The sequence below is a fragment of the Ailuropoda melanoleuca genome, chromosome 1 (genome assembly GCF_002007445.2).
Source record: "Ailuropoda melanoleuca isolate Jingjing chromosome 1, ASM200744v2, whole genome shotgun sequence".
NCBI lineage: Eukaryota > Metazoa > Chordata > Mammalia > Carnivora > Ursidae > Ailuropoda > Ailuropoda melanoleuca.
Genome location: NC_048218.1, coordinates 124,348,306 through 124,375,517, shown reverse-complemented (window position 1 = coordinate 124,375,517; position 27,212 = coordinate 124,348,306). Strand labels below are relative to the sequence as shown.

At 39.1% G+C, this 27,212-nt stretch overlaps 2 protein-coding genes across 5 annotated transcripts in view; one reads left to right on the top strand and one right to left on the bottom strand.

Moving 5' to 3' along the window:
- The window catches only part of DLD (dihydrolipoamide dehydrogenase), a 30,986-nt gene extending 10,161 nt beyond the window's left edge, over positions 1–20,825 (top strand). Inside the window, exons 3-14 of the mRNA XM_002913641.4 lie at positions 544–623; positions 1,103–1,171; positions 1,756–1,825; positions 4,085–4,185; positions 4,527–4,670; positions 5,067–5,168; positions 17,006–17,196; positions 17,775–17,945; positions 18,236–18,425; positions 18,841–18,978; positions 19,877–19,966; positions 20,060–20,825. Of these exons, the coding sequence (XP_002913687.1) occupies positions 544–623; positions 1,103–1,171; positions 1,756–1,825; positions 4,085–4,185; positions 4,527–4,670; positions 5,067–5,168; positions 17,006–17,196; positions 17,775–17,945; positions 18,236–18,425; positions 18,841–18,978; positions 19,877–19,966; positions 20,060–20,125 (1,412 nt within the window). The 3' untranslated portion in view covers positions 20,126–20,825. The remainder of the gene's footprint in view (positions 1–543; positions 624–1,102; positions 1,172–1,755; positions 1,826–4,084; positions 4,186–4,526; positions 4,671–5,066; positions 5,169–17,005; positions 17,197–17,774; positions 17,946–18,235; positions 18,426–18,840; positions 18,979–19,876; positions 19,967–20,059) is intronic.
- A 2,749-nt stretch (positions 20,826–23,574) lies between these two features.
- The window catches only part of LAMB1 (laminin subunit beta 1), a 67,426-nt gene continuing 63,788 nt past the window's right edge, over positions 23,575–27,212 (bottom strand). For 2 of the 4 annotated variants that reach the window (XM_034666353.1, XM_034666349.1), the window contains exons 32-34: positions 25,604–25,780; positions 24,055–24,214; positions 23,752–23,888 (exon numbers count right to left, since the gene is read on the bottom strand). In XM_034666353.1, the coding sequence (XP_034522244.1) occupies positions 23,752–23,888; positions 24,055–24,214; positions 25,604–25,780 (474 nt within the window). Of the gene's footprint in view, positions 23,889–24,054; positions 24,215–25,603; positions 25,781–27,212 lie in introns of all 4 variants that reach the window. The other 2 variants (XM_034666357.1, XM_002913642.4) reach the window with 2 other exon arrangements.

The following is a 27,212-nucleotide window of genomic DNA, read 5'->3' as shown; positions in this document are numbered from 1 at the left end:
ACAGATAATGTCTTTCAGTGTTACTAAAAACCTGTCTTGTTATTTTTACATAAAACTGTGGAATTTAGGAAGGTCAGTGGATACAGTGGATATAGAACTCAGATGTGGGGTGCCTGGTGGCTTAGTCTGTTGAGGGTCTGACTCTTGGTTTTGGCTCCGGTCATGTGTGGAATCAATCCCCTGTCAAGCTCTGGGCTCAGCAGTGAGTCCGCTAGAGATTCTCTCTCCCTCTGCCCCTGCCCCCACTCGCATGCACCTGTGCACTCTCTCAAATCTTAAAACAAAACAAAACAAAAAACTCAGTTGTATTTCCCTATGTCATAATGAACAAATAGAAAATGAAATTTAAAAATCTGTGCCATTTTCAGTTACATCAAAGAACGTCAGGTGCCTAGGAATGAGATAGGACTGTGTAGAAAATGCTGGGTACTTTGTGCTTTCTTGGAGGTTTAAAATATCAGATTTTTTGTTTCTTTTTTTAATGCATTGTTTATGGCCGGTATTAAGCAATTTACTGTTTATATTGATTTACTTTTATTGTAGTCGATGCTGATGTAACAGTGATAGGTTCTGGTCCTGGAGGATATGTCGCTGCTATCAAAGCTGCCCAGTTGGGCTTCAAGGTAAGGTTTAGACTAAATGAGATGTTGATATGATCATTCACGTCATATTCACAAAATACTTTGCACATAAATAGTAATGGTAAATTTTTGTTCTGTAAATTATATTTAGGCCGAATGAAGAGTGTTTGTTATTCCATTGCAGTGCTCTCATGAAATAGTGAAGTCCATTATTCCCTCCTTCCCCCAGTACTTTGTACATTTGGCTTCTAATTCCACTTTGCAAGCTATGGTAATAGAACTAAGAGCATGTGTTAATTAACGTTAAACAAACAAAAACATCTCTGAGCATAATTCACTTTTGGGTTAGCCTGCATTTAGCATTATTTCTGAAATGATACATTTTAAAGGATTCCGTATTTTGTTCTCACAAACCAGCTTCAGTAACTTGTTCTGTAGAAGAATTAAGACAAATGTGTGGAAATTTTAGTGTACTGAGACACTGCAGGTTATATCCAGGTAAATGTTTTCTTTGGTTGTAGACAGTCTGCGTTGAGAAAAATGAAACGCTTGGCGGAACGTGCTTGAATGTTGGTTGCATTCCTTCTAAGGTGAGCATGTGTTTCGTACAGTGCCGAGGTGTTTTTCATTAGCCATTGATTAGAAGGATATATTAGGACTAGAACATTAGGCTAATAGAGTTAATAAAAAATAAACAACCATGGTTGATAAAAAACCTGTTTTCTTTTGTGAAGCTTAAATAGTGTTGTCACCAGTCTGCCATACATTCCTAAAATTGTTTCTCTGTCTTAGAATACTCAGCCTTTCCATTCAGACAGGCTCTGATCTTCCATTTTTTTCTCTTCAACTTTCCTTTACCAGTGAAACAGATAATAGGTAGTAAATTCTTCCCTTAGGTGTTTTATGTATGTAGACATGACTGCCTTTTTCACCTGCCACCCTGAAGAGTGTACTTACTCCTTTGATTTTTAAAGAAAGTAAAGATGTTTTGTTTTTCATTCCTGCTTGTTGAATGTTTTTTACGTCATTATTATTTGCCTTAGGTTAATAACATAAAAACAGAAACTGAATTGTTGTAGTCCTTTGTATTATTCCATGTAGAGAATGTCATTTCTTAAGTGCTTTTTGAGTGTGTATATAGTCTTATTAACATTTGATCATTTTATCTATTTAGGCTTTATTAAATAACTCTCATTATTACCATATGGCCCATGGAAAAGATTTTGCATCTAGAGGAATTGAAAGTAAGTATACCTTTCATATTTAGCAATTTTACCAGCCATATTTGACTTAACTCTTTTGGATGTCTAATGAGTGTGTAACATACGTTTTGTTGAGGAAAGAATAAAGAAGATCTTAAAAATGTAGAGAGATTTACTTAAGAGGGCTTAAATCCATATTTTTCCTATGACATCTTAGTCTGACAACTTTGGTGTGAAGTCTGTTGTGTCCGTGTGTGTGTGTGTGTGTGTGTGTGTGTATGAAGAATTAGTTTTAATTTCCGTGAAACCTGGAGATCTCAGGGTGGGGAGTTGGCACTGGATTCCTCAGTGCTATGGACAGAGAAGGAAAGAAGGAAGGTAGGTAGGTACGTTGGTTTACCTAAGTTGTTGGTAGTGGGAAGAACAAAGGAGGGGTGGGGCGCAGCACAGTGTAAAAGGAGGACATTCCATTTTACATATTTTGTGTGTGTGTGTGTGTGTGTGTTACGTTCCATTCCATTCCATTTTGTTTATCTTGTCTCCTCCCATTCTCTTTGGGCTGTTTTCATTTCATCCTTTCTCACCAACTGTTGACAGAGCTTCCTGTTGTAGCCCTTTGGCCTCAGGTCAGTCCAATCTCTCAGGGTCTCTGTCTCCTCATCTCTGAGATACATGTTGGTTGAACGTGCTGACTGCTGAGATATCCCTCTTCTGAAGTTGTGTTGAGTTGAGCAGCTTTATCTTCTTATATTGTTGCTTCAGAGTTCTGAGTTAAATGAGTGGTTAAATCCAGTTTATTAAAGTCTTTTATATTAAGTTTTCATATTTAAAGTTTTCAGATGAGTATTTTTGTTAGCTTTTGTTTCATGAAATTGTCTCTTTTCACTTAGAATTTCAGGTGATGTTTTACTTTGCCATTTCTATTTAAATCTCATCCAGACCTATCATCATAAGGTGTTTGGAGAATCTGTTGCCACAGTGGGATATAACATTTATTTTGGACTGAATTTTTCCCAAAGGTGGACTTTTTTTTTTAATAATTTTCTATTATGGTTATGTTAGTCACCATACAGTACATCCCAAGTTTTTGATGTAAAGTTTCATGATTCATTAGTTGCGTATAACACCCAGTGCTCCATGCAATACGTGCCCTCCTTAATACCCATCACCGGCCCATCCCGATCCCCCACCCCCTCCTCTCTAAAGCCCTCAGTTTGTTTCCCAGAGTCCATAGTCTTTCATGGGTCATTCCCCCTTCTTTTACCCCCCCTTCCTTCTTCCCTTTCTTCTCCTACCGATCTTCCTACTTCTTATGTTCCATAAATGAATGAAACCATATGATAATTGTCTTTCTCTGCTTGACTTATGTTGCTTAGCATTATCTCCTCCAGTCCTGTCCATATTGCTGCAAATGTTGTGAAATCGTTCTTTTTGATGGCTGCGTAATATTCCATTGCATATATGGACCACATCTTCTTAATCCAGTCATCTGTTGAAGGGCATCTCGGCTCCTTCCACAGTTTAGCTATTGTGGACAATGCTGCTATGAACATTGGGGTGCATATGGCCCTTCTCTTCACTACATCTGTGTCTTTGGGGTAAATACCCAGTAGTGCAATTGCTGGATCATAGGGTAGCTCAATTTTTAACTTTTTAAGGGACCTCCACACCGTTTTCCAAAGTGGCTGTACCAACTTGCATTCCCACCAACAGTGTAAGAGGGATCCCCTTTCTCCACATCCTCTCCAGCAATTGTTGTTTCTTGCCTTGTCAATTTTTGCCATTCTAACGCATAAGGTGGTATCTCAGTGTGGTTTTGATTTGAATTTCCCTGATGGCTAATGATTTTGAACAATTTTTCATGTGTCTGTTAGCCATTTGTATGTCTTCATTGGAAAAATGTTCATATCTTCTGCCCATTTTTTGATTTGATTGTTTCACGTGTATTGAGTTTGAGACTCTTTGTAGATCTTGGATACCAGTCTTTTATCTGTAGTGTCATTTGCAAATATCTTCTCCCATTCCGTGGGCTGCCTTTTTGTTTTTTTGACTGTTTACTTGGCTGTGCAGAAGCTTTTTATCCAAAGGTGGACTTTTTACAACATTTGAAAGGTTCTGTTTATTAAGATATGCTGTTGGCCTTTTTGCCAGCTACGATTATTGTATCAGCTAAGATTAGTACTGCCTTTTATATAATTCTGTAAGCATTAGGCTGAAATTTTCCAGATCTTGATTAGTGAAAAATATCCTATTGGTTTAAGAATTTAGCTAAGGACTAAAGATTTGTTTAACAAACTACAGTGTCTGAAGTTCGCTTGAATTTGGAGAAGATGATGGAACAGAAGAGTACAGCAGTAAAAGCTTTAACTGGTGGAATTGCCCACTTATTCAAACAGAATAAGGTTAGTGGTTTAACATGTAGACGTCTGCTTTATTTTACGTACACATTAAACATTATGCTGATAGGGTGATTCTGTTAGAACTTGTCTGGGCTGTTCTTTTGTTTTGTGGAGGGGTTTTTGCTGGGGGTATATCTATTTAATTTAAAATTGCATGCTAACCTGAAATAGATTTCCCTGACATATAGAACAGATTTTTGCTGCACATGCATAGCCTTACTAAGTAAGGAAGCATTTTGTATTGGATGTATTATTTAATAGAGTCCTTTTTTCTATTAATCATGTTTTTTTAATCACGAAAATTATTTTAAATTTTGTAAATCTATAAACATTATTTTATAAAGGTTGTCCACGTAAATGGATATGGAAAGATAACTGGCAAAAACCAGGTCACTGCTACGAAAGCTGATGGCAGCACTCAAGTTATTGATACAAAGAACATTCTTATAGCTACAGGCTCAGAAGTTACTCCTTTTCCTGGAATCACGGTATGCTTTTTACAACTGGTACAACTTCCCTTCAGAGAGACATTTTATAAACTACTTATTCATGCTATTTATGGACTTTGAGAAATTTCTAATTGAAATACTGTATGTTGACAGTCATTCAGCTTTGGGAAGCTGACTGTCTGTCTTCTGCAGTGATTTGGACTAGAATAGAACACTTCATATTAAGATGGATTTGAATTCATTATGAAGTTAAAACTGTTTTGTTTTGAAATACCAGATGATGAAGTGAGCATTTTTAATGGGATTTGATAAAATTGAGTGTATGGATAGAAGTCATAGATACCTCAGAACAAATGCCTCAGTATTTTTTGTGAGGTCAGTTTGTAAATCAGTAGGTTTTTCCAAATAATTTTGATTGTATGTGTTTTCTTATAGATTGATGAAGATACGATAGTGTCATCTACAGGTGCTTTATCCTTAAAAAAAGTTCCAGAAAAGATGGTTGTCATTGGTGCAGGAGTAATAGGTGTAGAATTGGTAAGTAATGCTTTTTCTTCTCTTACTGCCTTCATGGAGCGGGAAGGGACTTGATGGTCCCCTGTTTGGTTCTTTGTACAGCATTATAAGCAGATCTGAGTTTTGCTTAAACACGTGAGTCATAAAGAGTTTTCAAGACAACTTATTTATGTGATCATTACTCATTAGGACATTCTCTTTTATTTGGAAATCTGCTTCCCTGTATCTGCCACCCTTCCAGTTCCCTAGAACTGAATTGATTTTTTAAAAGTCTGACAGCCCTTCGGAAGATAGTTCTCATTCTGAGCCCGTTGCATTTCAGATGTGACTTACATGGCTCTTCCCTCCCTCTCCATCCTCATCTTGATCCCTCTTACATTCTGTCAAACTACTCGCAAGTCTCTGACTACCTTGCCATTTCATGTTCTCTACCTGCCTTGTTCTCCCTTCCTGTCCATCTGGCGACTTTCCTGTATTACCAGTGACCTCTTCTCTCCATTTTTTTTTCCCCCGAAAATTTTTTTTTACTATTTGAGAGAGAGTGCGCGTGTGTGAGAGAGCAATTGAGGGGACAGAAAGGGAGAGGCAGACTCTGCACTGAGCACGGAGCCTGATGAAGGGCTCGATCTCAGGACCCTGAGATCATGACCTGAGCTGAAATCAGGAGTCGGACGCTCAACCAGCTGAGCCACCCAGTGCCCCTCTTCTCTCCATTTTAAGGTGTCCTTTTTCAGGCTGTTGATATCACAAAGAACTGCTCTACTGAGATCACAGATTGAGACATTTTATTCTCTAACCATAACCTCCTTTCCTTTCTTCCTCAGTTATTCTCAACATACAGGCAGTTCAACTTTATCAGCTGCTCTAGTCTTTAGGTCCCTCTGTGTTTTTGCTCCCTGCATTTCCTGTCTTGACTACGTTCCTGATCTGCTTAGATTCTGTAGCCCTTCACCATAGCTGCTGTTCTTGAGTCCCTTGCCTCCTTGTTCCATCATCATACCTGCTGGGTAAAACTGGAGTCCTGATTAAATTCAGCTGTCTACTCTCTTTTTTTTATTAAATTGAAGTATAGTTGACATAACAGTGTTACATTAGTTTCAGGTATACAGCGTAGTGATTCCACAGCTTTGTATATTATGCTGTGCTTACCACAAATGTAGCTGCCGTCTGTCACTATACAGCACTGTTACAGTACTATTGGCTATATTATTTTCTATGCTGTGTACCATTTATCCCCATGACTTACTTATTTTGTAACTGGAAGCCTCTACCTGCCACTCCCTTTGACCCATTTTGCCAATTCTCCCACCCCTCTCCCCTCTGGCAACCACTGGTTTATTCTGTATATTTACATGTCTGTTTCTGATTTTTCTGTTCAGTTGTTTGTTTTGTTTTTTTAGATTCTATATATAAGTAAATCATATGGTATTTGTCCTTGTCTCTCTTATTTATTTCAGTTAGCATTATACCCTCTATGTCCATCCATGTTGTTACAGATTGGAAAAATCCATTCTTTTTTATTGCTCACTAGTATTCCATTGTGTATATAAGTACATCTTTATTTATCTATCAGTGGACAATTGAATTGCTTCCATATCTAGGCTATTGTAAATATGCTGCATTAAACATAGAGGTACATGTATCTTTTTGAATTAGTGTTTTCATCTTTGGGTAAATACTCAGCAGATTACTGGATTGTATGGTATTTCTATTTTTAATTTTTTGAGGAACTTCCATACTGTCTTCCACAGTGGCTGCACCAATTTACATTCCCATCAACAGTACACAAGGGTTCCTTTTTCTCCACATTTTGCTAACACTTTTTATTTCTCACTTTTCAGTACCCATTCTGACAGGTAGAAGGTGATGCCTCATTGTGGTTTTGATTTGCATTTTCCTGATGGCTAGTAATGTTGAACATCTTTTCATGTCTGTTGGCCATCTTTATGTCTTTGGAAAAGTGTCTATTCAGTCCTCTGCCTGGTTTTTAATTGGATTATTTGTATTTTTGGTGTTGAGTTGTATAAGTTCTTTATATATTTTGGATATTAACTCCTTATGGGATATAGCATTTATAAATTTCTTCTTCCATTCAGTATGTTGCCTTTTTCTTTGTTCATGGTTTCCTTTGCTGTGCAAAAGCTTTTTATCTTGGTATAGTCCCAGTTGTTTGTTTTTTTTTTGTTTGTTTCCTTTGTCTGAGGAGACAGATCTAGAAAAATGTTGCTAAGACTTAGATTACTAGCTATGTTTTCTACTAGGAATTTTATGATTTTGGTGCTTATATTAGTTCTTTAATCCATTTTGAGTTTATTTTTGTGTGCGGTGTAAAAAAGTGATCCAGTTTCATTCTTTGGTGTGTGCCTGTCCAGTTTTTCCCCCACCATTTCTTGAGGAAACTCCCTTTTCCCCATTGCATATTCTTGCTTCCTTTATCATAGATTAATTAAGCATATAAACATAGGTTTATTTCTGGGCTTTCTAGTTTGTCCCATTGATCTCTCTCTTTTGTGCCATTAATAAACTTTTTTTTTTTTTTAAAGATTTTATTTATTTATTCGACAGAGATAGAGACAGCCAGCGAGAGAGGGAAACACAAGCAGGGGGAGTGGGAGAGGAAGAAGCAGGCTCATAGCGGAGGAGCCTGATGTGGGGCTCGATCCCACAACGCCGGGATCACGCCCTGAGCCGAAGGCAGACGCCCAACCGCTGTGCCACCCAGGCGCCCCCATTAATAAACTTTTTTGATTAATAGTTTTGTAGTGTGTCTTGAAATCTGTAGTATATATTGAGAATTATGTTAACTCAAGTTTTGTTTCTATTTCTCAAGATTGGTTTGGCTATTATGGGTCTTTTGTGGTTCCACACAAATTTTAGGATTATTTGTTTTAGCTCTGTGAAAACTACTGTTGGTATTTTGTCAGGGATTGCATTCAGTCTGGATTGCTTTGGGGAGTATGGACATTTTAACAATATTGATTCTTCTAGTCCATGAGCATGGTATATCTTCATCAATGTTTTAAAATTTTCAGAGTATAGGTCTTTTACCTCCTTGGTTAAATTTATTCCTAGGTATTTTATTCTTTTTGGTGCAATTGTAAATGAAATTGTTTTCTTAATTTCTCTTCTGCCACTATGTTATTAGTGTATAGAAATGCAACCAGTTTGTATATATTGATTTTTATATGCTGCACCTTCACTGAATCCATATATTCTGATATTTTTTTTTGTGGAGTCTAGGGTTTTTTTTAATAGCGTCATTTCATCTGCAAATAGTGACAGTTTTACTTCTTTCTTACCAATTTGGATGCCTTTTATTTCTTTACTGATTTCTGTGGCTAGGATTTCCGTGCTATGTTGAATGAAGGTGGTGAGATATTGGACATACTTGTCTTGTTCCAGTCTTAGTGGAAAAGCTCTCAGTTTTTACCCTTGAGTATGATGTTATTTGTGGGTTTGTCATATATGACCTTTATTAGGTATGTTTCCTCTAAACTTACTTTGTTGAGTTCTTTTTTATCATGAACAGATGTTGACTTTTGTCAGATGTTTTTTCTGCATCTATTGAGATGATCATATGATTTTTATCCTTCATTTTGTTAATATGGTATGTCACATTGATTTGAGGATATCGAACCATCCCCAGAATAAATCTGATCTCATCGTGGTGAATCATCCTTCTAATGTATTGTTGAATTTGGTTGCCAAGCATTTGTTTTGGATTTTTGCATCTGTGTTCATGGGGATGTTGTCCTGTAGTGTTTTTGTTTTGTTTTGTTTTTGTTTTTTAAGTGTCTTTGGTTTTGGTTATCAGAGTAATGCTGGTCTTGTAGAACGTATTTGGAAGCCTTCCTCCTATTCGCTTTTTTGGAACTGTTTAAGGAAGATAGGTTTTAACTCTTTTTTAAATGTTTGGTAGAATTTACCTGTAACTCCATCTGGTCCTGGGCTTTTGTTTGTTGGAAGGGTTTTGTTTTTGGTTTTGGGAGGAAGAATGCTTTTTTTCATACCTCAACTTGAGAGTATAATGCCTAGCTTCTGAAGCTTCTTTTTGGTTACGGATTCAATTTTGTTACTAGTAATTGGTCTGCTCAAGTGTTGTGTCTTCCTGATTTAGTTTTGGAAGATTGCACATTTCTGGGAATTTAATGGTTTCTTCTGTGTTGTCCAATTTGTTGGCATGTAATTTTTCATTGTAGTCTCTTATAATCCTTTGTAATTCTGTGCTGTTGGTTTTTATTTCTCCGCTTTAATTTTTTATTTCCTTTATTTGGGCCCTTTCTTTTTTTCTTCATGAGTCTGGCTAAAGGTTTATCAGTTTCATTTATCTTTTCAAAGAAAGAGCTCTCAGTTTCATTGATTTTTATTATTTTTTAGTCTCTTTCATTTATTTCTGCTGATTTTTCCTTCCTTCCTTTTACTGACTTTGGGCTTTGCTCTTTTTTTTTCTAGTTTCTTTTGTAAGGTTGGATTGTTTGAGATTTTTCTTGTTTCATGGCTGTATCACTATCAGTTTCCATCTTAGAACTGCTTTCTTTGTGTGCCAAAGATTTTGGACCATTGTGTTTTAGTTTTCACTTGTCTCCATGTATTTTTTTTTTTCTTTATGCTGTCTTTGTTGACCCATTGGTTGGTTGGTTGGTGTTTTTTTTTTTTAAGATTTGTTTGAGAGAAAGAGAGCATGAGCAGGGGTTTGGGGCAGAGAGAGACCAAGAAGCAGATTCCCCTCTGAGCAGGGAGTCCGACGTAGGGCTTGATCTCGGGACCCTCTGATTATGACCTGAGCCAAAGGCAGACACTTCACTGACTAAGCCACCCAGGCACCCCGAAATGCTTTTAATTTTAAATTTGGTGAAATCTGTTTTGTGGCCTACCATGGGATCTGTCCTGGAGAATGTTCCATGTGCACTTGAATGTATTTTGTTGGTTTTGGATCATATGTTCTATATATATCTGTTAGGTTCATCTAGTCTTATGTCTTGTTCAAAGACACTTTCCTTACTGATTTTCTCCATTGATGCAAGCTGGCTGTCCCCTCCTGTTACTGTTACTTTCTCCCTTTATGTCTGTTAATGTTTATTTTATGCATTTAGGTGCTCCAGTATTGGGTGCATAGATATTTACAATTGTTATGTCCTCTTGTTGGATTGATCCTTTTATCATAATGCAGTGCTATTGTCTCTTGTTGCAGTCTTTATTTCAAAGTCTATTTTGTCTAATGTATGTATTGATACCCTGGCTTTCCTTTTTTTTTTTTTTTTTTTTTTTTTTGGCTTCTAATCTCATGGAATGTCTTTTTACATCCCTTCCCTTTCATTTTGTATGTTTCTTTAGGTCTGAAGTGAGTCTCTTATAGGCAGCATATAGATGGATCTTGTTTTTTTTATCCATTCCGTCAGCCTATATCTTTTTTTTTTTTTAAGATTTTATTTATTTATTCGACAGAGATAGAGACAGCCAGTGAGAGAGGGAACACAAGCAGGGGGAGTGGGAGAGGAAGAAGCAGGCTCATAGCAGAAGAGCCTGATGTGGGGCTCAATCCCATAACGCCAGGATCACGCCCTGAGCCGAAGGCAGACGCTTAACTGCTGTGCCACCCAGGCGCCCCCGTCAGCCAATATCTTTTGTTGGAGTATTTAGACTATTTACATTTAAAGAAATTATTGGTAGGTTTGTATTTATTGCCATTTTGTCCATTTTCCTCATTGTTTTTGTAGTTTTTCTCTGTTCTTTTCTCGTTCTTTTTTCTTTGTGATTGATGGCTTTAGTGTTGTGCTTGGCTTTTTCTCTTTATTTTTTGTGTATCTGTTACAGGTTTTTGGTTTGTGGTTACCATGTGGTTCATATATAACATCTTAAATGCATAGCAGTCTGCATTAAGTTGATGGTCACTTAAGTTTGAACATCTTCTAAAAGGACTTTATTTTTATTCCCCCGCCTTCCATGTTTTATGTATATGTTACTATATTTTACATTTTTTAATTGAGTCTCCTTAACTAATTTTTTTTTAAAATTTATAATTATACTCATTGAAGCGGCTGGAGCTGGGGGTGCCTTGACCTGGAGGGGGATGGCTGGAGCTGGTGTGGGCTAGGGGCCCAGGGCTCACTGAGGCAGCAGGCCATTTGGGGCCCCTGGACCCCGTTCTTGTCTGTGCTATCAAGGTGGAGGGGGAATGTAAACAATGGCACTTGTCAGCCTCTCCAGCTGTGGAGAGAGTTCTAGCAGTTTCCCCTCCATTTAGCCCGTGCTATAGGGTTAGTAAATGAGTTTTCTTCACTTACATAGTCTTTTGGTTCTTTAAAGGATTGTGCTTTTTTTGCTGTACCCCAGGGTGGGCAAATCTGCATGTGGCTCCTCAGAGCTGTCCCTCCCTCCTACAGTTAGTAATGTTGGGGGTCGGGTTCCCATCATTACCATGTCTCAGGCTCTCCTCCTGTTCTCTGCATGGTCCCTCTGTCGTGTGACATACAGAAGCCGTTCAGCCACTCGTCGGTCCTTCAGGAGGAGCTGCTGCACTGTGGAGTGCAGATCCCAGCTGGCCGTGGGAGGGGGATTCACGGTCTTCCTGTGCTGACCTCTTGGACACGTCTGGACTTTTGTATCTAAGTGCCTTTCAGCATCTCTACTTAGAGATCTCACAGACGCTTTACTCAGTGCATTTATGACATAAGCTTTCCCTCTCCCTCCTCCCTCTTTCACCCCCAAATAAACAAAACCAAACCCGTTTCTTTCTTAATATTTCTCATCTCAGTGAGTCGTACCACCTTATATCGAGAAGCTGAAGCGGAAGTATGGGAATTATACGTGACTTCTGTCATGCCCTCGTGCCTCCTGCTGAGTCAGTCAGTGGGTCCTATAGACACACACCTCACGAATAGAGCCTCCTTTTTTCACGCATCTACTTAGATCCCAGTTCAGGCCAATGTCTTTCTTACCCTAAGTCTCTCTGACTTTTTTCATCTTTTTCTAACCTAATTTCCTCAGAGTGGCTGAAGGCTTCTCCTGTAACACGAATGTATTCCTGTCCTTTCCCTGCTAAAAATCCTTCAGTAACTAGTGAGAGTCATTAGGATAAACCCAAAAATCTTTAATGTGTAAAGGCCAGCATGGTGTGGCCCTAGCTCAAATCTCCAGCCTCATTTCTAGTGCCTTTCCCTCTCAAACTATGTTCCATGTACAGCAAAATACCAGTTTCTGAACAAGCTGCGCTTTTTCTTTGTCTGTAGGCCTTCTGTTTGGAACGCGCCTCCCTCTACCAGTCTCTGCTCTCAGGCCCTCCCCGACTACCCCCCATGCCCTTAGGTGCTCTTGCTGAGTGTTGCATTGCACCTGTCCTTGCTACAGTATTTATCACTTTACTGATCCTACTTGCTCACTTGTCTCTCAGTAACTCGTCCACTGCCTGGGGGCAGAGGTAATGGCTGTTTCACCGACCGTGCATCTTTAGTGCGGGGCACAGTGGCTGTTAGTCTCGGGTTAGCTTTTATTATTATTATTATTATTGCCGAGTACACATTTGTTAATAAATACCTTTCAGAAGTCAGCTTAGAAGTTACTTTTTTTAGCCCAGACTTCCTTTTTTCTAAGAAAGTGTGCAAGTCTTTCTGTCTTTGAGTCTTGAGTATGGTGCGTCTGCATCTTTGTATTGCCTGCTAAGTAACAGTATATTGCATTTGTTTGTTTATGTCTGCCTTTCCTACAGGACCATAAGCTCCTTGAAGGCAAGGACTGAGTGTCACTCATATTTGAATCTCTGTTGCTTTCCTTGATGCTGCTTACCCAGGGCCTGTAGATACCAGATCGGTTATTTTGTCATCTTTCTGATCCCGTCTCTTCTTTCAGGATCACTTGGAGATAGTGTTCAGAACTAAATGTGATACTCTGCTTTATCTTGCCTTGTGTAATTCATCAGTCTGGGAAGCATGTTAACTAAGGCATGTGTCCTGTCATCTGATCATCTAAATCAATGAGTGAAACTGTCTCTGGTGTCCTTCACATCAGGATGAAGTACTGAAAGCCATCTGACTCTGCCGTCTTTAACCTGTTTATAAATGTATTTGAATCTCCACTGATCGTCATATCTAAGGGATGTGAAATTTTCTTTTTTTTTCTTTTTTTGGAAGACTTTGCTGGTAATAAGAATGTCCTACGTTATTATCCAGTTCAGAAAAGCCTTCGGAAGATAGTTTACATGACCTCTTTGGAAAAGTTGTCGTGGTATCTAATGATTATCAAACCAGCTGTTTAATCATGTCTTCTCGTATTTAACAGAGATCCACATTTCAAAATCTATTTCCCAGAATCTTCTTTTCACTTTTGAAAATTTTAGGCCATATATTGCCTGTCTGGCTCCATTTGACGGTTCTTTTATGCTGATTAAGTTCCCAGAGTTCACTGACAGCATGTCTGTCCTCAGATTATGATCGGATTTGATTGGAGAGTTAATTTATCAAAAATGACTAGTTTTCTTATCTTAATATTTCCTCTATTCATTCCACTTTGAAAATTGTTCTCATGGGTGAATAAAATGAGCAAGAAAAAGGAATAACATTGATTACTTTCTTTTGTTGGTAAGTATATTAATACCCTGAAGCAGTAATTCTCTTTCTTTCATTTCAGCACTTTGGCCTTAGGGTATTTTTATAAGTGTTGGGTTATTTTAAACATCTCAATATTTTAGGTGTCTCTTCCTATATTGAATGTTTACAAATGTCTTTTTAAAAATTTAAACTTATTAGAGATAACTCACTGTGTAGTCATACTTCTCTCTTTAATTTCTTATAAAGATTATTCATGTAACTTTTTATTTTTTCATAGGTTACTTTTTTCCGTTCCATTTTAATATAGTGCTTAAGAATGTTTTAGAATCAGAATTAAATTTGAATTTCGGCTCTGCTTCTCAGTGATATGTCCTCGTTAAATGAGCTTCTCTGAACCAGTTGATTCATCACAAAAATCCCCATTTTAATAAGAGTAACTGCCTTGTAGGATTATTGTTGGGATTTAGTAAGGTCATTTGTATGAAACACTTAACCCAGTGTCTGGCGGCTAATAAGCTCATAGTGCCTGACGTCTAATATCTGGTAGATACTATTAGAGTTTTCCTATTTCTTAGGATTTTGAAATCTGTTTTCCTGAAAAGTAAGGCATTGGTCCACCCCTCTGTGTTCATTATTCCTTTCTTTGAATTCAAAATGATGCTTCTTACCGTTTCCTACTTTACTATTTCTTTTTGTTGTTGTTGAAAATGTCATGATTTTGTTCTTTTTTATGGCTGAATAATATTCCTATGTATGTATACCACATGTTCTTTTTATTTTTTTGTTGAAATGTAATTGAATGTATTATTAGTTTCAGGTGTACAATATTGACTTGATATACTCTTACTAGTTCTTACTTTCTAATTTAGGTTCAGAGGAGTGTATTTTTAACACCGTCTTTGAGATACAGGTCTATATCCTTCACCCATTTAAAGTGTACAGTTCAGTGGTTTTTTGGGTTTTTTTTAGTACGTTCACAGAGTTGTGCAGTAGTCAGCACGATGTTAGTTCCAGAGCATTTTCGTCACCTCAGAGAGAAACCCCATGTCCACTGGCAGCGACTCCACATTCCTTCCTTCTCCCAGGCCCTGGAAACCACTAACCTACTTTCTGGGATTGTGGAACTGCCTATTTTGGACTTTTCATGTAAATGGAATTCATGCAGTATGTGGCCCTACGTCTGTGGCTTCTTCACTAGGCATCACGTGCTCAGGGTTCTCCGTAACTTTTCAGAGCCAAATCCTCCGTTCTGTGTCTCAAGACATTTTGTTTATCGATTCATCCGTTGATGGCCATTTGGCTGCTTCCCACTTTGGGACTATTACGAATAATACTGCTGTGAACGGCGTACAGGTTTCTGTCTGGACATCTGTTTTCATTTATCTTGTGTGTAAACCTGGTAGTGGAATTGTTGGGTCAAATGATAGTTGTGCATTTGGCCTTTCGAGGGGCTCTGTTTGCAGAGCGGCTGCATGGTCATCCACCAGCGGAGTGAGTTCGGTGGTTCCACGTCCTCCCAGGAGTAGCAGTGGTGCTTTTTTTGATTTGAACCATTCTCACAGGCGTGTAGTGGTAGCTCCTGGGCGGTTTAATTGCGTTTCTCTAGTGGCTTGTAATGTGAAGCATCTGTTTTATGTGCTTATTTCCCATCTCTGCATTGTCTTTTGTGACCTACCTCTTTAACGATTTTGTCTGGGTTTTTTTTAGATTTGCTATTTAATTTTGAGAGATTGTTGTGCAAAGGATCTAAATCCTTTATTAAGATGTTTTGCAAATATTTTTTTCTCCGTCTGTGGCTTGTCTGTTCTTAATATTAGCTTTAGAAGAGGAGTTGTTTTTAATTTTGATGTAGTCTCATCTTTTTTTTTTTTTTTCCTTTCGTGGGTGTGTTTATAGTGTTGTGTGACCCTAAGTAAGGGTCACAAAGATTCTTTTCTATGTTTTTGTCTGTAAGTTTTATAGTCTTGGATTTTACAATAAGGTCCATAATTCATTTTGAGTTAATTTTTGTATATGCTTGTGATTGGATTTTTAGTGTCACTGTATTGCCTTTAGTTAGCTCTCATTCCAAAAACTTGGGAAATTTTTAAAATGAATACATAAACCTAATTGAAAAGGCAAACCTCTTATTTTAAATTACCAGATGGTTTTAATACAAATTCTTGAAAAGGATATGTTCATTGTTCTTCGTATTTTATATAAGGCTGTAAAATTATATTCATCTTGCGTATTTTGTAAGTAGGCATCCAGATGTTTTGTTAAAATGTTGTCAAAAACCAGCATTCAGTTTAAATTATAATTTGAGGGGCGCCTGGGTGGCACAGCGGTTAAGCGTCTGCCTTCAGCTCAGGGCGTGATCCCGGCGTTATGGGATCGAGCCCCACATCAGGCTCCTCTGCTATGAGCCTGCTTCTTCCTCTCCCACTTCCCCTGCTTGTGTTCCCTCTCTCGCTGGCTGTCTCTATCTCTGTCCAATAAATAAATAAAATCTTTAAAAAATAAATAAATTATAATTTGAATGAAAAACATGTTTCTGTTGAGAAAATAAAATATGAATCCAGTTTAATATTTTACAAATACCAGGAATTAGTAGAGGATCCTCTTTCCCACTTGTTTCCCTCTGCCTGGGACAGTTCCCTGTGTAGCTCATTCTCTCTCTTTGTGCACATGTCAGTCCCAGTGAAGCTTTCCCCGATGACTGTGCTCTTTAAAATTGCAGCCTTGGGGCACCTGGGTGGCACAGCGGTTAAGCGTCTGCCTTCGGCTCAGGGCGTGATCCCGGTGTTGTGGGATCGGGCCCCACATCAGGCTCCTCCGCTATGAGCCTGCTTCTTCCTCTCCCACTCCCCCTGCTTGTGTTCCCTCTCTCTCTGGCTGTCTCTATCTCTGTCAAATAAATAAATAAAATCTTTTAAAAAAAATAAAAATAAAATAAAATTGCAGCCTTACTCCTTCCAGCAGTCCTGGTTCCGCTTCCTGATTGCTCAGAGCACTTTACTATCCTCTGTGTGAATTTTACTTAATCTGCCTCCCTTTCCAGAATGTAAGCTCCCTGGGGCAGCATTTTGTTTACTGATGTGTGCCTAGCATACAGTAGGTGCTCAGTAAATGTTGAAGGCATGAACAAACTAATACATGAAATAGATGAAACATATTTATTTGCCACGGTGTTCGTTTTGAACTTCAGAGCTTCTGATAGGGACATGTCAACAAAAGAGAATATCCGACAACAGATTATTTATGGTGCTTCAGTAAATATTTGCTCTAGAAACCTTTATTTTTATTTTTGTGATTTTTAAAAATTACTGTCTACAGGGTTCAGTTTGGCAAAGACTTGGTGCAGATGTGACAGCAGTTGAGTTTTTAGGTCATGTTGGTGGAGTTGGAATTGATATGGAGATATCGAAGAACTTCCAACGCATCCTTCAAAAACAAGGATTTAAATTTAAATTGAATACAAAAGTGACTGGTGCTACCAAGAAGTCAGATGGAAAAATCGATGTTTCGTAAGTATGCTCTATTTGGTTTTGATATATCTTTATATGTGTGCTTAAGGAAAACACTCCTTTCTTCAGAATCAGATTTTTTATGACTTAGGACCATTTTATTGCTTAATATATAGCTCTGTATTGCATATTAAATCGGTCCATTGAAATTCATGAAGAAGTTGATGCTAGAAAACTTAATCCAGTGTTCTCACTGTAATGTACTTTCTCATTGTATACATTTAGAAATATTTAAACTCTCAATGTTCAGTAAAACTCAGTATTTTTAGATATACTGTGTGCCTGGCACTCTTATTGAATACTTCTATAACATAATGAAAGTACTTGCCTAAGGTCACACGGCAAGTGAGGGACGGAGGGACGGAACCATTACTTGATCTTTCTGACTCTAAGACCTATGTTCTACTACCTTTTTTGTGAGGTTTGGATGACTTCTAGAGGATTTGTACATGTTTTCCTTGCCTGACTCCTGTTTGCTAGAAGTGTCAGCAGCGCTTGAGAAACGTCTGGTTACCTTTCTCAGTGTGTCAGTGGTTTCTGTCGATGCGTGTTTAACAGTCACACTATTTGTCGTCTAGTATCGAAGGTGCTTCTGGTGGGAAAGCCGAAGTTATCACGTGTGACGTTCTCTTGGTTTGCATTGGCCGACGACCCTTTACTCAGAACTTGGGACTGGAAGAGCTTGGAATTGAACTAGATCCTAGAGGTAGAATTCCAGTCAATACCAGATTCCAAACTAAAATTCCAAAGTAAGTTGGATAATTATTTGCATTTTCAAAAATTTAAAAATTTATTTTAAATACTATTTTGAAAATAAGACTTAGGTGCTGGCTTTGGGGAAGAACAGTAAAACTTCTATGTGCAAACAAAAATAATTGAATGTTTTCGTTACCCAAAGATGAGAACCTGCACTCACAGATGTGTATCTTACATATTTTTTGGTTACGTGGTAACTAGAAACTTCTGTTACCATGGCATAATGCAGATGAGTGGCTGTGATGGCAGAAGTTGACTGCGTTTCTTTCCATCTCTGGGGCAGCATCTACGCTATCGGCGATGTGGTTGCTGGGCCAATGCTGGCTCACAAAGCAGAGGATGAAGGCATTATCTGTGTGGAAGGAATGGCTGGAGGCGCTGTGCACATCGACTACAACTGTGTACCGTCCGTGATTTACACACACCCTGAAGTTGCTTGGGTCGGCAAATCAGAAGAGCAGTTGAAAGAAGAGGTAATTCTGAATGCGGGGGTAGTTTTAATGCCGTCCTATGAATTGAGTTAATGACAGGTGGCCGAGACTCATTTTATTATTAATGCATTTTGAAATTATGTAGAACATTATAGTTTCTGTATTTTCTCCTTTGTTGGTAGCATAGAGGAAACCATTCATTTGCCTGCCTTCAAACTAATAATTTCAGAGTGCTTACATTTTCCTTTGAAATCTACCCAGATAGACTGACGTGTGCATTTGCTGGTGTTCATACCCAAAATGTATTTCATTAGCAGGCAGTTCTGGTCTTGCCCTCAGTATACTCAGAAGAATTGCCTTCTTGGGATTTATTTTCTGAACAAATGGTAGATGATTGCACCAACAGGAATGCATTTTTTCAGAGTTTATGTAGGTTCTTAATTTCTGTCTCTCACAGGGTATTGAGTACAAGGTTGGGAAATTCCCCTTTGCTGCTAACAGCAGAGCTAAGACAAATGCCGACACAGATGGCATGGTGAAGATTCTGGGACAGAAGTCAACGGACCGGGTGTTGGGAGCACATATTCTAGGACCAGTGAGTATCCTAAGACCCCAGATCCCATTATGATTTCTGGAAACTGTTGCTGTTTAGATTTAAAGCCAACTGCTGTTTACATCCTGAGGTTATATACCAGAAGTTGTATGTTGTTTCTGACAAGGCAACTGGCAGCACTCTTACAGGCTGGCCCATCACATCGTTTGCTTTCCATACTGCAACTGACGTTATCCTCTTAAAACCTACACCGGGCTCTTTGCCTGCCGAAAACTCTCCAGTGGCCCTTTTCCCACTTCGGGCTGTTGCATTCGAGGCCCCACTTCATCTGTCCTGTCTGCCTTCCTGACCTCTTGCTTTTCCGCTCTTCCCTTTCACTCATTATTTCCCTGCCTCATGGGCCTTCCCTCAGTTTCCTAACAGGCCGGTATGTTCCCATTTTAGAAGCTTTGTGCTTGTGCAACCATGGCTTGGATTGCTGTGCCCCAGGTCTTGGCATGACTGGCTTCTATGAGGTCTCAGCTCAGATGTTACCTCCTAAAAGAAGCCCTTCCTACCGCTGACCCTGAAGTAGGCACTTCCCCTTGGGATCTGCTGTAATCATGATGATAAAGCAGTGGAGTCCTTAGTCTGGAATACATTTTTCTGTATACATGCAGTAACTTTAATATTCACAATTCTGGGGAGCAGGAGTCGCTCTGCCCATTTTTGAAGGAAATAAATGGAATGAAGCACACACAGTGAGTGCTTGAAGGGGCTCAGTGGTAGGATTCGAATCCAGGCCAGCTGGCTCCGGAGTCCAAGCTCTTCACTTCTGTGCCACCTTTTCTGTTAAGCTTTTCTTGACCGGAGGCAGATAGTTATGCTCTAACAGCGAATCCTGTTAGCTTGTAGTTTTTCCCATGGGAAGAAAATGACTTCTTGGTCTGTGATTTTAAAGGGTGCTGGTGAAATGGTGAATGAAGCCGCCCTCGCGCTGGAGTACGGAGCCTCCTGTGAAGATATAGCCAGAGTCTGCCATGCGCATCCGGTAATTATCGACAACGTACAGAGTTAGTGGTACCTCAGGCTTCTTCTCCCCCACAAATATTTGGTTTCTAATTCTAAATTTTTTCCCTTGCAGACTTTATCAGAAGCTTTTAGAGAAGCAAACCTGGCTGCATCATTCGGCAAATCAATCAACTTTTAAACTAGAAGATTATATTTTTCTGAAATTTCCTGGGAGCTTTTGTGGAGGTCACATTTTTGAGCAGGAAATGCTCACAGCTCCAAGAATTTCTAGGACTGAATTATGAAACTTTTGGAAGGTTTTAATAGGTTCGGACAGAATGGAATAAGCTCATCTATTTTAAATAAATTTAATATTTTGTTTCAGTGCATTAATATTGCAGGAAAAAAGCTACTTATAGTAGCATCCTGGAAATTTTTCTTCAACCCATATTTTCGTGCAGTTTCTGAAAGATTCAACTTCACTCAATTTATGTTACATAGCTTTTATCTCTGCTGTTGTAAAATTGGATTTACTTACATGGATGGAGCTGGCGCAGGGTATGTGAACCAGCTGTGTTTGAAGCAAGGTGATCGATCAAGTTATTTTAAACTTGGTTTTCATATTGGAAACAGTCATTAGAATAATATTAAGATATGTATAAACCAAACTGATGTAAATAAAGTGAGATGATCTCTCACTTGTTTTATTTAATCCCCAAATTCTTGCAGTTTAGAGGTAGACTTTATGTTTAAATTTTTAAGGACCCACTGAGGTCTATAGTCTGTAGTTACCCAGTTAACCAAAATAAGGAGGTCTGTGGGATTCAAATATTAAATGAAGACGTAAATGTATTACAGCAGGGAATGAAAATACAGAAATAAACAGTCTTAAATATTCATTTACTGGTGGTTTTGAGTGAATGTCAAGATGGTCCTAGTTCTTTATGACTACCTGTAGTATAGATTCTTATTTCTGTTTATTATTCCTCTTCTAGGCCTGGATGTATCTTTTTACCACACTGGGGGACAACATTAAGGCATTTCAAAGGTCCTTACCTTTCATCTGTTGTAGTGATACCGACTAACTGTGGAGCATACACTTTTTGGAGACACAGCATACAGGAAAATTTAATCTGTCTTCTGTGGATTTCCAGTGTATCCATGGCTGGGTAAATGACTATTTCTTTAAAAGAGTGCTATAAAATCGTATTTGTTGATTAACGTTTAAAATGGCCAGCTCTTGAAACACTTCAGTAACAAAGTATTAAATGTTAAAATAGGCTTTTGCATATTTTAAATTTAAGAATCAGATTAAGTAGTTCTCAAATTTAGGATAGCATATTCTTGAAAAGCTATCTTAAAGTAGAAATATGTAAACTAGGTACTCACTTGATTGCAACTTAAAGATCACAGCCTAAGAAAAAGTTTAGAGAATGTCCCTGTGTCAGCAGAAAGCTATGTGGGGTAAGATACTGTCAGTAGCTCAGTTAGAAGGAAAATGTTGAGTCGTCTTCAGGTTTTAATTGCATCATCAGTGGGTCACATTTCCCTTTTTCTTCTATGTCCAGTAGTCTTGGATTGTATTACGGTCATTATGAATGATCCATTATAAAGACTCTGGATGCTCTTACCTACCTCTGAAAAATAGGGAATTTCTGTTTCAGTAGGCAGTTAACTTGGCTGAACCCCAGTTCCATCATCTTCGCTGGAGGCGGCAGCTGAAACGTCTGCTCTGTTGTTTCAGCTTTACCTCGGCTACATTATGTCTGTCCCATGCTTGTGTAGTTCATAGGTCAGCGAGACACTGGGCAAATGATGTGCAGAGTTGGGAGGCCCTCCCCACCATGCAACACTCTTCTGGGGCTCCACCCCCCCACCCCATATAGTAGTTATTCTAGTTGCTCCCGACTCAGTCCTCCGATTCCTTAACCGGTAAAACTTGGCTTCTGCCCAGTGTGATACTTGCTGGGACCTACCTTCAGTTGAAAAGCCATTAAAATTGGGGAGTTTCACCCAGTCCTGGTCTCTGTCAAAACTTCTCTCTACCTTCTGCCTGCTTCTGGTTGGTCTCCAGGACCTTTAGTTTAAAAAATACATATTTCGTTCAGAGTTTGCTGTAGTTATTATAGGAGGGCTGGCTTGATATGTGCTACTTTGCCATTATTGGAAATGACCTCTTTTAAAATCTGAAATCCCAATATTATGTGAAATGCTAGTTCATTCAAACTTCAAACATGTCCCCTACTCTGAGGGGGTGGGGAATAGAATTTAATATGAAGTCCTAGCTATAGAAACACACAAAATAGTTATATCTAGGCAGGAATGAAGTTGTGGGTATAAAACAGGTTTTAAATATTCATTTACCTTGGGGCGCCTGGGTGGCACAGCGGTTGCGCGTCTGCCTTTCGGCTCAGGGCGTGATCCCGGCGTTATGGGATCGAGCCCCACATCAGGCTCCTCCGCTACGAGCCTGCTTCTTCCTCTCCCACTCCCCCTGCTTGTGTTCCCTCTCTCGCTGGCTGTCTCTCTCTCTGTCGAATAAATAAATAAAATCTTTAAAAAAAATATTCATTTACCATTATTTACTATTTTCTTAGCTTGTGAAGGGTGGGAATTAGTTGTGCAGTTCCCTGAGCTGATTCAAATGAGTGATTTCAAAGTGACATATTTAGTTGTTTAGCTAAAAAGGAAGGGGTAGTGGTAAAGATCTCTACGTAAAATATGTAAAATTAAGGGGAAAAAATCAGCGGCTGTAGCGGGTGAGGTAGAAGCGCGTTGCCAGGTGGTAGGATCTCTACCCAAAATCAAGGGACAAATAATTACCTTGGAGGAGAGCGAAGGTTGCCTTACTGTTTAAATTACATCTGTTTACGTAACTCTTGTTGAGGCCCAGCTGCAGCTGTGTCGCATGTGTGGGGGGTGGTCAGTGGTACACAGAAACTGTCTTGCTCTAATAAGAATTTGGAAAAAGACCACTTAGGGCTTGGCCCCTCCTCCAGCCAGCTCAGCTCTGAAGTTGACACGGGTTTTGCAGTTGGACTACAACTAACTGTTTTCTTTGTCCTGTGGAATAAGTAATTGTTCTCTGATTGTTTTGGCCTCACACACAGACTGTAGCAGAGTCTTTAGTTTGTGAAATCTAATAAAGTACAATATAAACACTGAGAAGTTAGAGCATCACTTTGTACTTTGATTGCTCCTGCCAACGGAGCAGTGCCAATGTTCATCAGCTCCGGCTGGATTTCATTTCAGCCTTCCCCTCACCACCTAGAACAAGGCCAGGATTGCTTACACTTAAAGCCACACTTTACTCTCCTTATTTTCTAAAAAGTGCTTTTTGTTCTCTTTCCCAGAGCAAGGAGTATTTAGAGGAGTTTTGGAGATTGAAGCGACTGAGCAGCCCCTGAAATGGTGATGGGGGGCTCAGGCTGTAGCCTTCCCCTCCGCCTGGGCACCCCACTGGGAGGTGATTTTTTGAGAGACAGATGGGGGAGGATATTGATCTAGCAAACCGGTAATAGCTTGTTTATAGACAAATTAGGGTCCCGTGGAGGCAGTTTGTTTATAAAACCATCTTACATTGAAAATATCCTTGCTTCAAGGGATTCACGAACACGAAGTCAGTAAAATTTAAGAATTATCCCAAACATATATTTATACAAAAGCACTGTACTTTATTTAACTCCGTACAAAATGTGGTGATTAAAAACATTAAATAGGTATAGGTAATGAGTTGTATTTATTTTAAAGATCATGAAGTCAGTTTTTTAAATGAAGCTCTTTTCCTCTGGTCACCTCGGCCACCTTTGAGCCCTTCCTCCTCCGTTACAAGCAGGTGCTATAAACAGCAACTTTCTGGCTTATATCCTTTAGGAGTGAACGGACTTCTCCTTCCAGTCTTACTAATTCTTGAGCTTTATCTTCTAAATATTTTTGATTGTCCTCATATTTTCTTTCTAAATCTGTGGGACATAAAAAGAAAAGGTCTGAGCAAATTATATTCGGATGATCTCCTGCTTACCCTTTCAGCCCGTAAGGCCTAAGACAACAGATTTTCAACCTTTTAAATAAACGCTGTGCAGGTCTTGATTTTACAATACGTGGTGACAGCGCGAGCCTGAGACCCACCTTTCAGGAGCTGCAGCTTGCTGTTGGCTTGAGCCAGAAGTGCTTTCGCTTCATTTTGTAGCATTTCAGCTTTCCTTCTGGCATCAGCGGATTCTTCGGTTTTTTGAGCAATTAATTTCTCTACCTTCTTATACTTTTCATCAACTTCACTGTCCAGCTCCTGCAGTTCCATTTAGACACAGAGAAGGGATACATGGAATCACTTGATATTGAGTATCCTTGTGGCAAGCTCGGAAGGGACTCAGGCTTTAAGCTAGGCAGTGTAAATAATTAAATATTCCAAAACAGTGGAATTAAGTACAACCCTGACATAAACAGTTTTTAAAATGAAAGATTTGAAAGACGTTTTGGAGTGGTGGCAGGTCTCCAGGGCTAAGCCTCCTTTCTCCTGTCAGTTAATATTTTTCTCTAGAGACGTTGCAAGACAGTTATGTGGAGGTAAAGAAGGTTTGCTGTGATCCAAACATTTCGATATCAGAAAATCCATTTGAAGAGCTGATAGGACCATCTGGCTCGTGACTGGTGTAGGGTGTGTAGAGATTTAAGGGAAGTAAGGAAGGGGGAGATGGGAGGAGATGAGAAATTGGTGAGGGTTTGACAAGGTGGTTGCAGGTGCTTCTTTTGAGAAACACTGTTCAAACAATAGCCATTGACGGAGGGATTTCAGTGTCGGGAGGTCTTCGTCTTACTGTAATCAAATGCCGTTTTTGGAAAAATGCTCTGTAAAAAGACTACTAGGGAGACGTGTACTCTCAGAACTGCGAGAAAGTACAAACCATGATAGAAAAAAATGGACAGGGTAGTACACTTTTCTTACTGTTTGGTTCTCTTCCCCGACCAGAGGTGGAAGGTGGTCACCCTTCTGTAATGCCTAAAAACTTTACAGTAACCTCAAGGAAAATTCTTGACTAAATAACTCCCTACTATTCATTTAACAGTTGGCACATTCCCCTCAAAAGTGTAAAAAGGTTTCTTTGGAGATAAACATTTGCCCACTGAATGTGTGTTTTAATCATTACATGGCTTCCAAAGAGAAATTTGGGTTGTATGAGAGTTTTTCTGCCAAGTGTAGTACCTTTCAGTAAGAAGCAAGGGGTGGTTAACTCAGAATGAGTGTAGAAGACATGAGATTTAGCTCCCTGCTAGCAGTTCTGACGGACTCCTTCAGCTTTTTCTACCCTGCTTTTCAAGATGGCTCAAGTGGCCCAGTAATTACCATATGCCATAAAGGTCTTCCTGATTGAATTACCGAAGTAATACGCTCTGTGTGCTTGCTCTAAGACTTCTGCCCCTAAGTTAATGTTATTTTTCTGTCTCCTTATCCAAGGTCGGATATGAGGGTTTAGGTCAGGCTTATTGGACACCTTCATATCCACTCCCACTCTTCTCCATCTGGGTCTCTAACGACTGCTATTTCAAAACAGGTCACTGGGGATATTTCTGATGAGTACCTGTTGCGTCCACGTCCCTTCCTGGTGCCAAGGAAGGCAACCAGGAGACGTGTGGCTCCTGCACGAACACAGCTGTGAAATTACAAAGCTGAACCTACCTCTTTAACATCATCTGCACTCTGCTTCACAGCGTACACCACTTTCTCGATATACTCTGCCTCCCCAGAGTTCTGGGCCGCCTTCCGCTTCAGTTCTTCCATGTTCCTCTCGAGCTCGCTGATGCGCTGGGAGGCGTTGAGCAAGGTCTCCTCAGAAGCAGTGGCTTCAGACTCAATCTACGAGGATAAGGTCAAGCAAGCCCTTAATTTCACAACAAGTGGTAGGGCGTGCTAGGAATACAAGTTCAGAGGAACAGTAAAAGACTGCTATGCTGGTTTACTCTGGACCCAAAGAAAAAAATCACTAAAAGGAAAATAAAATTTCAAGAAAGCTTCTATAAAGTAACCAGCTTTATTCTTTTCATAATTCTGATGATCTGTCTAGGCTGGCAGTTCATGTAAACTTCTTACTGAACCAGCCCAGACAGCTTGATATGTTGAGAAAGCATGTTAAGGACACCTGCAAGCTTTGGCTAAACAATGGTCACAAATAAGCAGATGTGAGAGGAAGGATTTCCACAGAAATTTCCAAATTCATGTGGGTGGGAAAATGATAACTCCCAAGTCACCTTTCATTTTTCTTGTCAACTCTAAATGTTCTGACCCATGACAGAAAAACCAGTTTCACTGAGCACCTAGTTTTTTGTTGTGTTTTTTTTTTTTTAATTACCTTCAAGGATTGGTCTAGTCCATAGAATTAAGTCTGAATAACAATGTCATAATGAAACTAATCAATATAGACATGGCAAAATTTGTTAACCTAAAAGTTTACCCATTAACAGAAAAATATTCTTAGGGAGTAGTTATAATTCTTAGAAGATAAGCTTTATAGTTTTATTTATAAATGAGTGAATCGGTTTCGACAAGCTTTCATTAATAGCATAGTTTAGAGATTCTTTTTGCTTCTTAACCTAAAACGCTTCCTGTCCCCCAGGGTCCCTGAAAACTATCATTATTCACTTGCATTGTTAAGCCAAATATCCCACCTATAATTTGATTAAACCCTGGATTTCCCATTTTGCTTTTCGGAACTTAATTTTTTTTTAATGTTTTATTATGTTAGTCACCATACAGTACATCCCTGGTTTCTGATGCAAAGTTCAATGATTCATTAGTTGCGTATAACACCCAGGGCACCATGCAATACGTGCCCTCCATACTACCCATCACCAGTCTGTCCCATTCCCCCACCCCCCTCCCCTCTGAAGCCCTCAGTTTGTTTCTCAGAGTTGGAACTTAATTTTAGAGAGAGAGTGTGTGTGTCTGCAAAGCAGGGGGAGGGGCAAAGGAAGAGGGAGAGAGAATCTCAAGCAGAGCATGGAGCCCGGCTCAGAGCTCAGTCTCACAACACTGAGAACAGGACCTGACCCGAAACCCAAGAGTTGGAGGCTTAACCGACTGCATCACCCAGGTGCCCCAAAATTTAATCTTTATAAAGTCACTTAAAGTTCATTAAAATGTTAACAGCACACAGAGAAATTTGCAAAACCCTAGAGATAGAAAAAACAGAATAATCAAAGGTCTTAGAACGTAGTCTGGTGGAAACATGTAATTTTTCTACACTTGAACAAGAAGGGGCCTTATGTATACTCAAAATTTAAGAAGGAAA